Source organism: Pan paniscus, chromosome 13 (assembly GCF_029289425.2).
Source record: "Pan paniscus chromosome 13, NHGRI_mPanPan1-v2.0_pri, whole genome shotgun sequence".
NCBI lineage: Eukaryota > Metazoa > Chordata > Mammalia > Primates > Hominidae > Pan > Pan paniscus.
This window is the reverse complement of record NC_073262.2, coordinates 93,150,568-93,168,798: the sequence shown is the minus strand read 5'-3', so window position 1 is coordinate 93,168,798 and position 18,231 is coordinate 93,150,568. Positions and strand designations below refer to the sequence as shown.

The following is an 18,231-nucleotide window of genomic DNA, read 5'->3' as shown; positions in this document are numbered from 1 at the left end:
CAAGAGTCTAGGGAGCCAAGGTGGCTAGAGTTCCAGGGCAGAATGCCAGAGAGGAGATAGCATCATAGGGAGAAAACTCCAGAGATCTATAGAGGGCTCCCCTAACGTATTCAGCAGAGTACTGATCAGCAAAACATGTGCAGACACTATTCAGAGTGAGGGAATGAACTACCCAAAACCATTTCAGAGAACAATACCCAGAACCCACACAAGGCGGGGAACACTTCTTCCCACCAGCCAAACTGGAACAACTCATGATTCCTAGGATTGGTAGAGTACTCAACAAGGTCTTTTGTTAGTATTATGAAATAATTAGCCGTAGGCTAAACACTGCTCTGGTCTCATCTACATAATCTTAAAAGCAAGACCCAAAGGATCACACTATTTCCAAGTAACTTAGCTGTGACCCAGAACAAAGCTCAAGAATATTTATAGGAAGACAGAAATAGCCAGCACCCAACCAGGTACCATTCACAATATCTGGCATAATAAAAAAATTATCAGGGATGATATTACTTAAGTCAGTCCATAATGGAATAAACACTGTTTTTACTGGGTACATTAGATTGTATGCCTCACAGTTGACTAAGAAACATTAAAATAACTTTCTTAGGTTTTATATATGTTTCAGTCATCATTTTAACTAGGTGTTTTTTGTTTTTTTTTTTTAACTAGTAAGATGGACTAGATGATTAGCAGTAGCATACACAGTTAATTTCCTAAGAAGTCAAATAACGTGCTTGCTTTATCTGGCAAAACAATTGCAATACCCTAGATAATGCCAGCTTTCTCAGAATTGAATATTGCCTGGATAGTCTTAATTATGAGTGTTGACACCATAGTACCTAATGGGAATAATTGTAAGTATTTTCATTTCTATTATTAAAGATGATGCTAAGTCCATTTCTTTTCACATATGCAGATTTTTTTTCATTAACCACACTGGGGGAAAAACTCAAAAATATTCCAAGAAATAAATTAATTTATTCAAAATTAATTAGATTCAATAGCAAAATCCAACACAGATTTGGAAATCATTTCTTAAAGATGAATTACCGAAAACCTGAAACCACATCCAATGGTAGTAGGTTAACTTTAATGCTGACGCCAAACCTCTTGTTATGTGTATGTCTAAGCAATCAATTGCAGGATTTACAAGCAACCAAAACATTAAAATATATTTATTATAATTCTAGATAAAAAACAATTCTAGCAGTTATTCTTTTAAGTGTGAAGGCTTGGACACACACAAACTCTTCCAACCACAGGGTTGGTATCTATTTTCCCCCTCTCAGAAATTCTAATCATTTTCTAAAACTTTGAGTGTTCTAAGATAATTAAAGCATTTTCCAGTGGGATGACTTAAGTCAGGATGCTTTTAAACTATTCTTAGAATTTACTGACTAGTATTAAGTGGTAGTTGTAAAAGATTCTCCACAGTTAGACTTCTAGTTTCTATATTGCTTTTGAGAATGATTAGATAATTGGGAATTACATTCTTTAAATTAACTCAGGGCATTAAGTGAAGGAAAAAATAGTAAAGCACAAAAACAAAATTTCTGATACTAAAAGCAGAAGAATGAAAGCCACTCTGCTTGTATGCTCTGACATTTTCCAGGGCAGATACAGGATTAAAATTGATTTCCCTAAAATAACTTACTTTAAGATATCGTATAAGTGAAGAAGCAATTAAATTCATCTCATTTCTTAGATAGGAAACCAGCAAAATGTAGCAATCCGTAAGAAGGGACTGAATTAGAACATCATCTGTGTATACAAAAGACAGTGGTGGAGCTGCAGTTCTCGTTCATAAACTGGAACATGCAACTTTCTAGTAATCTTAATAATCTGAAACTCTTGCCAATGTTTTTACTACATTTGTGTTCTGATTCTCTCGTTTTAAAATAACAAAAAAAGCAACCTAGAAACTTGAAAACCCTCCGCCATTTCCCATATTTGTAAGACAAGATTTAGGAAGTCTTAGGAATTGTGTTACCGAAAACGACATTCCTGTAAAGTAGAGGGGACAAAAGATATTATAAACTAGAAAAAGAAAATGCTTCTACTTTCTTAGTTATTAGAGAACTGTGAAAAAGCAGTAGATGATTATTCTTTATGTGATGAAATAAGCACATTTACTCAGTGGCATGGGTAAATGTGTTTACACTAGAATTACAAATTTTTAAACCTTTTTAAGTATGAGATAACAAAGTTGGTAGATCAAACAGTCAAAATACAAGCTATTACTCCCTGACTGACAACAGTAACAAGGGCACAGGAACTGACTCTCCTTGCAATGTGTTAACTCTTCCATGGCTGCTTGTCATAAAACCACTGAGCCTTCAGTGACAATTCAATACCAACTCACATAACAGGTGCTTAAATATATTGATTGAGAATGAATGACTCTCAGAGACCAAGTAGTCCACATAAACTTAGTTTCTCAGTCCTTCCTTACCTTTACTGGGATCCCCCAGGATTGGCTTTGAGGCACAGTAAAAATCAAGAGATATATCCACACTACCTACTGCCAAGACTTTACTTGGGATCCATTACATTTGAATAACCTAGAATCATTAAAAATAATTATGAGTAACATTAATTGTTTTCGTTAACTTTTTTTTTTTTGAAAATGAGTTTCACTCTTGTTGCCCAGGCTGGAGTGCAATGGCGTGATCTCGGCTCACCGCATCCTCTGCCTCCTGGGTTCAAGCAATTCTCCTGCCTCAGCCTTCCGAGTAGCTGGGACTACAGGTGTGTGCCACCACGCCCAGCTAATTTTCGTACCCTTAGTAGAGACAGGGTTTCACCATGTTGGCCAGGATGGTCTTGATCTCTTGACCTCGCGATCTGCCTGCCTCGGCCTCTCAAAGTGCTGGGATTACAGGCGTGAGCCACTGCGCCCAACCCTGTTTTCGTTAATATTATCACATCAGCTTACTCTACAAGGAATTGTGCTAAGTGTTTTACACAGATTATTGAATCTATTCCTCCAATAGGTACAGTACTATTTTTTCTTCATTTTCCAAAAAGGAAACCAAGGCACAGAGATATTAGATGCCTCGTCCACAGTCACACAGAGAAGAGAGTTGTTGAATAGGATTTGAACCCAAGGTGTCCAAGTTCAGAGCTTAGGTGCTTAAATATTACACTATATGTTCTCATAACAATTGTTAGAAGTATTCTATAGTAAATGTAACTATCTACTTTGAGAGATTTTGTTGTTAATATCAAACATACCCCAGAAGCTACCAGTTTAAAAGATGATAGTCTTAATAACTCTTCTCCACCCTTTCTGAAGAGCTGACATGTCATCTATATTGTTTTTTAAATGCCCCAAATACCTTATAACACTCAACACTGGTATCTGATTGTACAACATGCATTTCAAAATTGTTCAGTCTTGGCCCACAAGAATGCTCTACTGAAATAAATGGCATGTATGAGCAGGAAAAAAGTCCTTTCTTCTTAAGGAGACAGCTGCTCTTTGTAAACTGTTGCTTGGCTTGGGGAAATCACATTATAATGGCTGGGAGGAGTGAGAACTGACACAGTACTAGGGAACTAGGATTGTTTTGTTTTTCTTCCTTCTGCCACTGACTTAAGCTTACTGAACAAAACATAACTATCCCTTTAGCATTGGCACACAGAATCAGCTGTGACAAACCTTTTCCATGAATAGACCAAAGCATACATTTCAATTAGTTCTGGGATTAAAAAAAAAAAAAAAAAAAAGGAAAGCTTCCGAAAGGTCAACTTGGTGAAAATCAGTAAGAGACTATTCTTCCTAAGGAAAGGCCTCCATTGGGCAGGCAATAAAAGAAAAAGTCTATATTGGAAATCTTAGTGGTTTCACACATTAAATGTTTTCTTTTCTTGCTCACACAAAGTCCAATGAACAGGAGACAGGAGTAGTAGCAGCTCTGCTCCATAGTCATTCAGGGATCCAGGTTACAGAGAATCTGCCATCTGCAATGCCTGGTTACCCTAGGTATCAATATCCAGCTGACAGAGAAGGGAGTGACACACCTCTGCACCTGACCCATACAATTTCCCACGTGCTATCCTTTCCTCCTATCATTTATGCTTTTATTCTGCTGGCCAGAATTAACCACATGGTCATACCTAACTGCAAGGGAGGCTGGGAAATACAATCTAGCTGCATGTCCACGAAGAAAAGGAAACAGAGTTGGTGAGTAGCAAGCCAGTCTCTCTGTCAGAGTTGGGGCTACTAACAGCAATACACCTTCCACAAATGGCAGAGGATCCTACAAAGAGCAATGGACTTAGCAGCAGCAGCAGCATGGATCTTCTGTGTGCTGCACGAAAGAAAGTTTATATAAGACATGCAACAATTTGTGTTAAAAGCCAACATTCCCACACCTATTGATGTATAGGACTGCAAGAATCCCCTTCATGCATTCAACAGTATTTACTAAGCATCTATATTATGTGCCAGATACCCTGCTAGGCTTTGAAAATATGACAATATGCAAAATAATGTCCCCAGCCACCAAGGAGCTTACAGTCTGGCAGGTGAAAGGGGGCAGGATTTATCTAAAGGGGACGCAGACTGAGCTCCTTGAGAACAGACATATCCAGCACCCAGCAGAGGGCTGACATGTAACAGCAGCTGAACAAAAGGACATTGAACTGAAACAGGGTAGGCAGTGGTCTACATGTTGGGATATGACGAAGAAAGCATTTATGGATAAAAGGTACCCTGGGTAAGGTTGGAGAAAACTTCCAAATCCCATATATAAGTAAAAGTGGACAGAGGAAATAAAATAGTAGATCTCTTCTACAAGCTCTAGCTTGCAAACTTAAAAAAATATATGAGTTGCTTAAAAAAAGTCTATAACTGATGTAACAATGTTCTAGGGGGCCCTTGTGAATTTTACATGCTGGCATTATGCCTTTGGCATACCTTTAAGCAGGTTTTAGGAGACTACCACCCAAAACCCAGGAAGTTTAATGTTAAGACTTGGCAACATTATACTACACGCCCAGTATTTTCCCACCTGAAGCCACACATGAGAACTGCTTTTCTATCAGCCAATAAAGATTCCACTTATCTTCCTCAAAGATAACTTTATTAATAGTGTGCACTGACTAGCCACATTTCCCTTACGCTTTGGTCATTAGGCTTCAGCTTAATTCATAGCCAGGCTTTAATGCATAATTGAAGTTTAACTCCTTAGAATAGGATCTTTTAAATTATATTTTCTCTGATCCTGATTTATATTTATTTGTAATTTATTTTACTTTTTTGTATTGTATGTTTTCTAACATTTATTAGAAGCTAACTGTGGGTCAGGTACTGTGCTAAATACTTTGCATGGATTAGTGTATTTAATACTCATGCCAACCTCTCCTATAACTCAAGAGTCTGTGGCTTAGAGAGATTAAGCATTTTGTCCAAAGACACAGAGCTTATAGGTAGGGGAGTTAGAATTCAAACCCAGATAGTCTAATTCAAGCCTTAGCACTTTATGGTTTCCGGATTATTGCATATTTTGGTAATCTGCCTCAGCTAACTTATAGAGTGAGGTGAGGGTATAAGTACTAATTAAAATACATGGGTGTTTTTACAGATGTGTTATGGATGGCAAGATGTCATCCTAGGAAGAGCTATCATAATGAAGGTTCAGCTTTAAATTTAATTTTCAAATTTTCTTCAGATAATAAGTTTTTGAGATAGAATTTCTTATATCATTCAAAAGATTTAAAAATTATAAACTACTAACTATAGTACATGATACAGGGGGCTGAAAAATGAATTAAACAACAAGCATTAATAGTGTATCTTCCTATATGTACATCTCTTTGGAGAACTGAAAAAGTATAAGCATGGCCTTTATGTTCAAGGATTTAAACTAAGTTAGACAATAAAACTAGTATTTCTTCCCCATGCTCTTGCAGAGCATAAGAGGAGGAAAATGTGCTTTGTTTGTTTGTTGTTGTTTTGAGACAGGGTCTCACTGTGTCACCCAGGCTGGAATGCAGTGCTGCAATCACAGGTCACTGCAGCTTCTTCCTTTTGGGGTCAAGCAATCCTTCCACCTGAGCCTCCCCAGTACTGGGACCACAGGCGCATGCCACCATGCCTAGCTGATTTTTAAATATTTTGTAGAGACAGGGTCTCCCTAGGTTGCCCAGGCTGAAAACATGTTTCTTACTTGGGTGAATAAGCATGCTAAATAAGACAAACAGAATAACGCTTTATAAATGTCAGCTCAAGTCCCCCTAACTGATGACATTAAAAAAAACATCTTTCATCAAAATCTTAACCCGGCTCCCACTGATAGAGCATCCTACAGAGAGAGAGCTGACCCAGACCTCGTTTTCACTCCTCAGTGCTGGAGTCATTAATTCAAGTAACTCAAAAGTACCTCTTTAGTTATAGCAGCCCCTAGGTGAGTTTTACTCTCATCAGATACATTTTAATAGCAAGGATAATTCTGATTCTTGCTCAGAACTAACACTAACACTCATCTCTGAGTTTTGCAAGGATTTGCAACCAACACCCACAGAGGAAGGAGAATAACAAGTTTGGGCTTTATTTTAATCAAATATTTATATTCTTGATCAAAATCATGAATGTTTAATTGTTCTTTGTACAAAACAAAAGGAGAAAATTCCTATGGGTTTTTAAAATGAGGTCTTGAGAAATAAATATAAACTATTCACCACCACCACCATCCAGCAATGCTTTTAGGCACGTAGACTCCCTGTCTCTTTTTTAAATACACTGCAGATTTCTTATAGGTAGGAAATATGTTTTCTGCTTCTTTATATGGTATTACCAGTTGCCTACTGAATAACATGTTTGCTGCAAATGGCAGCTGAATTGCTAAAAAGATATAGCTGCAAGAGACTACTTACTGAACATGAGAAAGATCATGGGAAAGAAATAACCTCATAATTCCAAACAGCATCCAGTAGTCTTACCTTGATCCCCCAATAAAGGCTTGAATAGCCTCCTTCCTATAGGCCTGGGGAAGAGGAAATTTGTTTCTTCACAAACCCATCTGCTAATTATTATGAACATGGCCTGAGAGGACAATCAAGAAACTGCAAGACTGAAGATAACAAGGAATCCTCCACCAGCAGTTACATGCAACCCCAAAGAGGAAGGGCTGGGTAGCGGGGGCTATAGAATGAGGCACATCTTTTGTCTCCTCCCTTTCAGCTACCCTCTAGATAGTACTAGATAGTACTAGTTCTCGTGGTGTTTCGGGGATAAAGCAAGGGTGGTAGGATAAAGAGACAGACTTTGCTTATTTTTTTTTTTTTTAAGGAAGACCCTCTTGTATGGTTCTGGCTAGGAACCAAAAAACGGAAGTGCTGATTTTTCAGAGTCAAGATGCCCAATGATGAAAGACAACATCCCATTCCCCAGCCTTCCCCTTCCCCAGACTAGGTCTTTGGCAATCAACAAGTAACATTTCCAGTCAAGGAATTAAGGGCTATATATTGTGAGAGTGGGCTTGTCCTCCAATGAAATCATTCAGTGATTTGTTTTAATCATGTCCTGCCTTACTGCATCCTAAATAGAGTCTCCTTTAAGCACACGGACTTTAAAGCCATTTGGACGAGCCTTGTAAAGGCAGACGAATCCAAACTAGCAAAACAAACCTCTTCAGTCAGAAATGTATTTCTGTGATGCAGGATTTTATTCCACATGAATAATCTACTGTTTTCCATGGGGTGGGCATGGGTCAAACAAAGGCAAGGGATTTTGATTTTGTTGTACAGTCAAAATACTCAGCACTCACTTCTGCCAGGGAATGAAAGCATCTCCTCCAGCATTAGAAACAAAGAGCTCTGTGGAAACTGGCCACAGAGCCCTCTGTTGCACTAGGAGGCTGTATTTACAGATCCTCTTCCCTGGCTTCAGACCAGTAACTAGGTTTCTATTGGCATAGGGGAGAATAAAATGAAACACTGAAGTATGTATCGTAGCCTGCCCTAGGAAGCAGAATTCCTGTTTAGATTCAGAACATGGCCAGCTCCCTAAATCCTGGGATAATATCCCTGAGGTGCATACAAGTATTATAAAAACATGTCCTGGGTTGGCAGCTTGAGATGATAAATGCTTCAAGCCCTAGCCCCGGCACACCACTTATGCTCCCTGAAGAGGCCATTCTGTTCTCTTCTGTGCCTTCGCACACAGCTCTTCCCCCATGCTGGAATGCCTACTCTCTTTAGACCACCTGGTAGATTCCTATTCGCCCTTCAGAATCTAGCTTATGTGATTTTTGTAGGGAATTTTTCAATACAGTCTTCATCCTCCCACTCCCTGCTTCACAAAGTTAATTATTCTCCTTAGGGTAAGCTCCTTATCTGCTACCTAGCACATTTTTCTATGATTCCATCTAACATGCTGTATAGTTATTATGTGTTTACACATCTGGCTTCCAGAACAGTTGGTGAGACCTTGTGGCCTGAGTTAATATATGTATATATTTTATTACATTCTCAGCACCCAGCATGCTGCCTGGCTCTTAGTCACCATTTAATATATCTTTAATAAATTAACAGGAAAATGCATTTTTAAATTCACACAGCATTTGTTTTTTCCTCTTATAAAATTATTCTGTTGTTCTTTAACCGTTTCATGGATGTTCTCTTTTCTTGGGTCACTTATGGAAACCGTCCTTTTCCACCTAACTCATTTTAAACTAAAAGGATAAAAAAGTTATATGCATGTATTATTATAATATATAGTCGTTTCTTTTCTGTAGGTATACAAATCTTTATTTATAGAGTCTGCACACTGTAGCATACCAATAAATAAAGCAATTAAGCCAGGTCAGGATACAACAGGAACCAGAGATGGGAAATCCTAAGAACTGTGTTGCATATTACCTTGTTATTGAATCATTCTTACCTGCAGTTCCTGTTTAATGCATTGTTATTCTTTTTATTATTATTATTATACTTTAAGTTTTAGGGTACATGTGCACAACGTGCAGGTTTGTTACATATGTATACATGTGCCATATTGGTGTGCTGCACGTATTAACTCGTCATTTAACATTAGGTATATCTCCTAATGCTATCCCTCCCCCCTCCCCCCACCCCACAACAGTCCCCAGAGTGTGATGTTCCCCTTCCTGTGTCCATGTGTTCACATTGTTCAATTCCCACCTATGAGTGAGAACATGAGGTGTTTGGTTTTTTGTCCTTGCAATAGTTTGCTGAGAATGATGGTTTCCAGCTTCATCCATGTCCCTACAAAGGACATGAACTCATCATTTTTTATGGCTGCATAGTATTCCATGGTGTATATGTGCTACATTTTCTTAATCCAGTCTATCACTGTTGGACATATGGGTTGGTTCCAAGTCTTTGCTATTGTGAATAGTGCTGCAATAAATATATGTGTGCATGTGTCTTTATAGCAGCATGATTTATAATCCTCTGGGTATATACCCAGTAATGAGATTGCTGGATCAAATGGTATTTCTAGTTCTAGATCCCTGAGGAATCGCCACACTGACTTCCACAATGGTTGAATTAGTTTACAGTCCCACCAACAGTGTAAAAGTGTTCCTATTTCTCCACATCCTCTCCAGCACCTGTTGTTCCCTGACTTTTTAATGATTGCCATTCTAATTGGTATGAGATGGTATCTCATTGTGGTTTTGATTTGCATTTCTCTGATGGCCAGTGATGATGAGCATTTTTTCATGTGTCTGTTGGCTGCATAAATGTCTTCTTTTGAGAAGAGTCTGTTCATATCCTTTGCCCACTTGTTGATGGGGTTGTTTGTTTTTTTCTTATAAATTTGTTTGAGTTCTTTGTAGATTCTGGATATTAGCCCTTTGTCAGATGAGTAGATTGCAAAAATTTTCTCCCATTCTGTAGGTTGCCTGTTCACTCTGATGGTAGTTTCTTTTGCTGTGCAGAAGCTCTTTAATTAGATCCCATTTGTCAATTTTGGCTTTTGTTGCCATTGCTTTTGGTGTTTTAGACATGAAGTCCTTGCCCATGCCTATGTCCTGAATGGTATTGCCTAGGTTTTCTTCTAGGGTTTTTATGGTTTTAGGTCTAACATTTAAGTCTTTAATCCATCTTGAATTAATTTCTGTATAAGGTGTAAGGAAGGGATCCAGTTTCAGCTTTCTACATATGGCTAGCCAGTTTTCCCAGCACCATTTATTAAATAGGGAATCCTTTCCCTATTTCTTGTTTTTGTCAGGTTTGTCAAAGATCAGATAGTTGTAGATATGTGGCATTATTTCTGAGGGCTCTGTTCTGTTCCATTGGTCTATATCTCTGTTTTGGTACCGGTACCATGCTGTTTGGGTTACTGTAGCCTTGTAGTATAGTTTGAAGTCAGGTAGCGTGATGCCTCCAGCTTTGTTCTTTTGGCTTAGGATTCACTTGGCAATGCGGGCTCTTTTTTGGTTCCGTATGAACTTTAAAGTAGTTTTTTCCAATTCTGTGAAGAAAGTCATTGGTAGCTTGATGGGGATGGCATTGAATCTATAAATTACCTTGGGCAGTATGGCCATTTTCACGATATTGATTCTTCCTATCCATGAGCATGGAATGTTCTTCCATTTGTTTGTATCCTCTTTTATTTCATTGAGCAGTGGTTTGTAGTTCTCCTTGAAGAGGTCCTTCATATCCCTTATAAGTTGGATTCCTAGGTATTTTATTCTCTTTGAAGCAATTGTGAATGGGAGGTCACTCATGATTTGGGTGTTTGGCTGTTACTGGTGTATAAGAATGCTTGTGATTTTTGCACATTGATTTTGTATCCTGAGACTTTGCTGAAGTTGCCTATCAGCTTAAGGAGATTTTGGGCTGAGATGATGGGGTTTTCTAGATATACAATCATGTCATCTGCAAACAGGGACAATTTTACTTCCTCTTTTCCTAATTGAATACCCTTTATTTCCTTCTCCTGCCTGATTGCCCTGGCCAGAACTTCCAACACTATGTTGAATAGGAGTGGTGAGAGAGGGCATCCCTGTCTTGTGTCAGTTTTCAAAGGGAATGCTTCCAGTTTTTGCCCATTCAGTATGATATTGGCTGTGGGTTTGTCACAGATAGCTCTTATTATTTTGAGATACATCCCATCAATACCTAATTTATTGAGAGTTTTTAGCATGAAGGGTTGTTGAATTTTGCAAAGGCTTTTCTGCATCTATTGAGATAATCATGTGATTTTTGTCTTTGGTTCTGTTTATATGCTGGATTACATTTATTGATTTGCATATGTTGAACCAGCCTTGCATCCCAGGGATGAAGCCCACTTGATCATGGTGGATAAGCTTTTTGATGTGCTGCTGGATTCGGTTTGCCAGTATTTTATTGAGGATTTTTGCATCTATGTTCATCAGGAATATTGGTCTAAAATTCTCTTTTTTGGTTGTGTCTGTGCCAGGCTTTGGTATCAGGATGATGCTGGCCTCATAAAATGAGTTAGGGAGGATTCCCTCTTTTTCTCTTGATTGGAATAGTTTCAGAAGGAATGGTACCATCTCCTCCTTGTACCTCTGGTCGAATTCAGCTGTGAATCCATCTGGTCCTGGACTTTTTTTGGTTGGTAAGCTATTAATTATTGCCTCAATTTCAGAGCCTGTTATTGGTCTATTCAGAGATTCAACTTCTTCCTGGTTTAGTCTTGGGAGGTTGTTTGTGTCAAGGAATTTATCCATTTCTTCTAGATTTTCTAGTTTATTTGCATAGAGGTGTTTATAGTATTCTTTGATGGTAGTTTGTATTTCTGTGGGATCGGTGGTGATATTCCCTTTATCATTTTTTATTGCGTCTATTTGATTCTTTAATCTTTTCTTCTTTATTAGTCTTGCTAGCGGTCTATCAATTTTGTTGATCTTTTCAAAAAACCAGCTCCTGGATTCACTGATTTTTTGAAGGGTTTTTTGCGTCTCTATTTCCTTCAGTTCTGCTCTGATCTTAGTTATTTCTTGCCTTCTGCTAGCTTTTGAATGTGTTTGCTCTTGCTTCTCTAGTTCTTTTAATTGTGATGTTAGGGTGTCAATTTTGGATCTTTCCTGCTTTCTCTTGTGGGCATTTAGTGCTATAAATTTCCCTCTACACACTGCTTTGACTGTGTCCCAGAGATTCTGGTACATTGTGTCTTTGTTCTCGTTGGTTTCAAAGAGCATCTTTATTTCTGCCTTCATTTCCTTATGTACCCAGTAGTCATTCAGGAGCAGGTTGTTCAGTTTCCATGTACTTGAGCAGTTTTGAGTGAGTTTCTTAATCCTGAGTTCTAGTTTGATTGCACTGTGGTCTGAGAGAGTTTGTTATAATTTCTGTTCTTTTACATTTGCTGAGGAGTGCTTTACTTCCAACTATGTGGTCAATTTTGGAATAGGTGTGGTGCTGAAAAGAATGTATATTCTGTTGATTTGGGGTGGAGAGTTCTGTAGATGTCTATTAGGTCTGCTTGGTGAAAGCTGAGTTCAATTCCTGGATATCCTTACTGACTTTCTGTCTCGTTGATCTGTCTAATGTTGACAGTGGGGTGTTAAAGTCTCCAATTATTATTGTGTGGGAGTCTAAGTCTCTTTGTAGGTCTCTAAGGACTTGCTTTATGAATCTGGGTGCTCCTGTATTGGGTGCATATATATTTAGGATAGTTAGCTCTTCTTGTTGAATTGATCCCTTTACCATTATGTAATGGCCTTCTTTGTCTCTTCTGATGTTTGTTTTATCAGAGACCAGGATTGCAACCCCTGCCTTTTTTTGTTTTCCATTTGCTTGGTAGATCTTCTTCCATCCCTTTATTTTGAGCCTATGTGTGTCTCTGCACGTGAGATGGGTTTCCTGAATACAGCACACTGATGGGTCTTGACTCTTTATCCAATTTGCCAGTCTGTGTCTTTTAATTGGAGCATTTAGCCCATTTACATTTAAGGTTAATATTGTTATGTGTGAATTTGATCCTGTCATTATGATGTTAGCTGGTGATTTTGCTTGTTGGTTGATGCAGTTTCTTCCTAGCCTCAACGGTCTTTACAATTTGGCATGTTTTTGCAGTAGCTGGTACTGGTTGTTCCTTTCCATGTTTAGTGCTTCCTTCAGGAGCTCTTTTAGGGCAGGTCTGGTGGTGACAAAATCTCTCAGCATTTGCTTGTCTGTAAAGTATTTTATTTCTCCTTCACTTATAAAGCTTAGTTTGGCTGGATATGAAATTCTGGGTTGAAAATTCTTTCCTTTAAGAATGTTGAATATTGGCCCCCACTCTCTTCTGGCTTGTAGAGTTTCTGCCCAGAGATCAGCTGTTAATCTGATGGGCTTCCCTTTGTGGGTAACCCGACCTTTCTCTCTGGCTGCCCTTAACATTTTTTCCTTCATTTCAACTTTGGTGAATCTGACAATTATGTGTCTTGGAGTTGCTCTTCTCGAGGAGTATCTTTGTGGCTTCTCTATATTTCCTGAATTTGAATGTTGGCCTGCCTTGCTAGATTGGGGAAGTTCTCCTGGATAATATCCTGCAGAGTGTTTTCCAACTTGGTTCCATTCTCCCTGTCACTTTCAGGTACACCAATCAGACGTAGATTTGGTCTTTTCACATAGTCCCATATTTCTTGGAGGCTTTGTTCGTTTCTTTTTATTCTTTTTTCTCTAAACTTTTCTCACTTCATTTCATTCATTTGATCTTCCATCACTGATACCCTTTCTTCCAGTTGATCAAATCAGCTACTAAGGCTTGTGCATTTGTCACATAGTTCTCGTGCCATGGTTTTCAGCTCCATCAGGTCCTTTAAGGACTTCTCTGCATTGGTTATTGTAGTTAGCCATTCATCTAATCTTTTTTCAAGGTTTTTAACTTCTTTGCCATGGGTTTGAACTTCTTCCTTTAGCTCGGAGTAGTTTGATCGTCTGAAGCCTTCTTCTCTCAACTCATCAAAGTCATTCTCTGTCCAGCTTTGTTCCATTGCTAGTGAGGAGCTGTGTTCCTTTGGAGGAGGAGAGGTGCTCTGATTTTTAGAATTTTCAGTTTTTCTGCTCTGTTTTTTCCCCATCTTTGTGGTTTTAACTACCTTTGGTCTTTGATGATGGTGACGTACAGATGGGGTTTTGGTGTGGATGTCCTTTCTGTTTGTTAGTTTTCCTTCTAACAGTCAGGAGCCTCAGCTGCAGGTCTGTTGGAGTTTGCTGGAGGTCCACTCCAGACCCTGTTTGCCTGGGTATCAGCAGTGAAAGCTGCAGAACAGCAGATATTGGTGAACAGCAAATATTGCTGCCTGATCGTTCCTCTGGAAGTTTTGTCTCAGAGGGGTACCCGGCCGTGTGAGTTATCAGTCTGCCCCTACTGGGGGGTGCCTCCCAGTTAGGCTACTCGGGGGTCAGGGACCCACTTGAGGAGGCAGTTTGTCTGTTCTCAGATCTCAAGCTGCGTGCTGGGAGAACCACTACTGTCTTCAAAGCTGTCAGACAGGGACATTTAAGTCTGCAGAGGTTTCTGCTGCCTTTTGTTTGGCTATGCTCTGCCCCCAGAGGTGGAGTTTACTGAGGCAGGCAGGCCTCCTTGAGCTGTGGTGGGCTCCACCCAGTTCAAGCTTCCCAGCCGCTGCTTTGTTTACCTACTCAAGCCTCAGCAATGGCGGGTGCCCCTCCCCCAGCCTCACTGCCGCCTTGCAGTTTGATCTCAGACTGCTGCGCTAGCAATGAGGGAGGCTCGGTGGGCATAGGACCCTCCAAGCCAGGTGCAGGATATAATCTCCTAGTGTGCCGTTTGCTAAGACTGTTGGAAAAGCACAGTATTAGGGTGGGAGTGACCCGATTTTCCAGATGCTGTCTCTCACCCCTTTCCTCAGCTAGGAAAGGGAATTCCCTGACCCCTTGAGCTTCCTGGGTGAGGTGATGCCTCGCCCTGCTTCAGCTCACACTCACCGCGCTGCACCCACTATCCTGCACCCACTGCCTGACAATCCCCAGTGAGATGAACCCGGTACCTCAGTTGGAAATGCAGAAATCAGTAGTCTTCTGTGTCACTTATGCTGAGACCTGTAGACTGGAGCTGTACCTATTCGGCCATCTTGGCTCCACCCTCCTGTTATTCTTAAATGACACAAAACTGAGATGTGTGCCTCCCCTCAAGACCCTTCCAGAGTTCTAATTATTAGAAACAATAATTTCTTATTATTAAAGACCAAGTTTCCATTTTCTATATATTTGTAAACAAAATCTCCTTTCACTAGCTACACCATTGCATCAAATCTGAGAAAAGCATCTTAAAGTATATATATATATACTTGAATTTTATAATTATAATGTGAATATAAATTATATCTCCTTTCAATTAGGATAAGTTCTTTTTTCATTGCTATGATGGAATTTGATGAATGAGCTGACATTTTGTACATTCTGTTTAGATGTATAATTATGAATCTTTCATTTTAAAAGATTGAAATTCTCAATCTTTCATCATGACAATTAATCACATTGATTACACCGCATTTGTCTCCTTAGGGTAAGGGAAAATGATAATGGCAATCTATAAAGCTAATGAAATCATATATAATCAAATCACAGACTGTTTAGTGCAATTAATGATTTAGTAGCCTGGACCATCACTCAACTCCAGCGATCTTGTCCTGAACCTTTATTTTAATCATGATGCCAATCAGGACTTTTCAGGATGTGGTCAGTACTATATGAGCTAACATGGCAATGAGCTTTGAATAGTAATCCATTTTTTCAGCACTCTTCAGCTACATGACAAGAGCCTTCTAGAAACTTTTTCAGTTGTATCTTGATGGGAGACAGTACACTGAAGCAAAGAGAACTCAGGGCAGGACATTTGAGCAGAGATTTTTTAAAGTTCATGGAAAAACAACGGTGTGGCTATAAAACTTTAGTTATAAGTCACCAGATGTGATAAAAATAACTGAAGAGATAAAATAATTATGACAACAATCTTTTTTCAGTAACTATAGTTAACCTACAAAACTAAAAACACCAAAAACTTTAAAAGATAAATATTTTTATATCTTAAAACCACCCTTGGATGTCCATGTCTAATAGTTGTGCACAGGAGTTTATTCTAGAGTTCCTCTTCCTTTGTTTAATCACAAGGGTGTGGGTCAAGTCCAGCTTTGTTTGGCTCAACACAGAGCAGCACTCAGGTAACCAAGGAACCATCCCTCCTGATGTCATCTCTTCCTTAACAACCACTTCAAAATCACATGAAACAGTAGGCCTGCCCTTCCTTTATAGAATCAGATGCTGAAGGCCACTGGGCTTTTAGCCACAGCTCAGGGAAGGCAGAGAAATAATTTCAATCCCAGCTGTTAACTTACCTTGAAGAACTTCCATGGGGAGAACAGTCCAGGCATTCTCCAGGTAGGAAATATAAATATAGCGAGCCGTATTGCAGGCCAGGCCAATGTACAGAACCCTAAAAAAAATAAAAAATAAAAAATAAAAATAAAATAAAAAAAAAGCAAAGGAAAATAAACTGAGTCCCTAATATACAATCTAATATGTGTACAAAACATGCAAATATTACCTATCTTTTCCTTCCCCAAACCACCCATCATCCAGCAGACTCCAAATTCAGGAGTGGGAAAACTGAAGGACAATTACATTTAAGCATGAATTTAGGAATAGGAAGATGGCTTCTAACATATCTGCCCTCAGCCTTTTCAAAATGCTTGTTAATATAAAAGCGAACATCACCCTTCCTGAAACTTAATTTGTAGCAGAGATGATGCTTTTTTAAGATAGTCTGGGCGCACTGCCATCAGTAATGACATTACTGGCTTCCTTCCAGGTGGCTGTAGGAGAACTATGCCTGGGATTGTAACCACTTCACTACAATGGGGCAAGGAAGGATAAAAATGAGAATGTGTAAACACGAATGTGGCCTTGCTCATAATACCCAAGATACCAAGCAGTTTCACAAGGAGACTCTGAAGGTCATTGAAAACTATCATTCACTAACTACTATAAACTATTTGGAAATCAAATAGTTTCTCCTATCAGTTCAATGGATACATGTTCATCTTTTAAAAAATTCATGGTATCATATGTTTACAAAACTAATAAATATACACCAACCTCTTGCATTCTCTCACCCCCACCATTACCGCTGCCAAAAGTATAAGTAGAAAGAAAATAAGCAAAGGCCTGAAGTGGTGCACCCAAGCATAAGGTTTCAATCTCTCGTTCTGAACTGGATGGGCTGGTTTGGAAGCAAAGAGTGGCTACTTCTCTGCACAAAATACACCCTAATGGTAGGGATTTATCTTTCTCCCTTGTTTTCTATTTTCTGTTAATTTTCCTAACCTTAATGCTCTGTTTTCTGAATCCAATTTGATGAAAAGTAAAAGGTAAAAGAAATAAACCAACACGACAATCAGTGGTATTTTCCTAATCTTGCTTTTTATGTTAAAATCATTCCTGACTGAGTGTATTGACTCATGCCTGTAATCTGAGCACCCTGGGAGGCTGAGGCAGGAGGATCACTTGCGCCCAAGAGTTCAAGACCAGCCTGGGCAACATAGTGAGAACCTGTCTCTACCAAAAAAAAAAAAAAAAAATTAGCCAGGCTTGGTGGCACACACCTATAGTCCCAGCTACTTGGGAGGCTGAGGTAGGAGGACTGCTTGAGCCTGGGAGGTCTAGGCTGCCCTGAGCCATAATCCCACCACTGCACTCCAGCCTGGCAAACAGAGCAAGACCCTGTCTCAAAAAAAAAAAAAAAAAAAATTCATTCCTATAAACACTGTTCCCTTTTTCCCAACACTGAATCAACAAAGGGAAATGCTCTCAGACACCCAGCTATCACTAATCTCACATATGGAAAAGAAAGATGAAGAAAAGACAAAAAAAGAAAAAGTTGAAGGGTGTGGATGAAATAGGCAACAGATATTAGAGGGATTTAGCAGATTCTCAGTGAAGTATTACAAAAAGTCTGGGTCATCTTGTTCTATGGACATTATGTTCTTTGTACTTGTGTGTTTGGAGGAGAAAAGTACGTTTCAATCTGCCTTAATGAAACTTTTATTGAACAAACTTGCTACAGATTCATCAGTTTCCCTCTGCTAGGGAAAAAAAAAGCCACAGGAAATTAAAATGCAAAATATACTACATGAACACACAAGTTAAACAAACCTGTGCCTCCTTTTACAAATTCGAAGCCAGCCCTGTGGGTGGCCTCTCTTTACCCTAACTCAGGGGTCAGCAAACACTTTTCTATAAAGGACCACACATTAAACAGTTTAGGCTTCACGAGCT

At 39.1% G+C, this 18,231-nt stretch overlaps 1 protein-coding gene across 2 annotated transcripts in view; it reads right to left on the bottom strand.

Moving 5' to 3' along the window:
• MFSD6 (major facilitator superfamily domain containing 6) overlaps window positions 1-18,231 on the bottom strand; it is an 82,443-nt gene that overhangs the window by 15,660 nt on the left and 48,552 nt on the right. For both annotated transcript variants that reach the window (XM_063595496.1, XM_063595495.1), the window contains exon 4: window positions 16,293-16,390. In XM_063595496.1, the coding sequence (XP_063451566.1) occupies window positions 16,293-16,390 (98 nt within the window). The remainder of the gene's footprint in view (window positions 1-16,292; window positions 16,391-18,231) is intronic.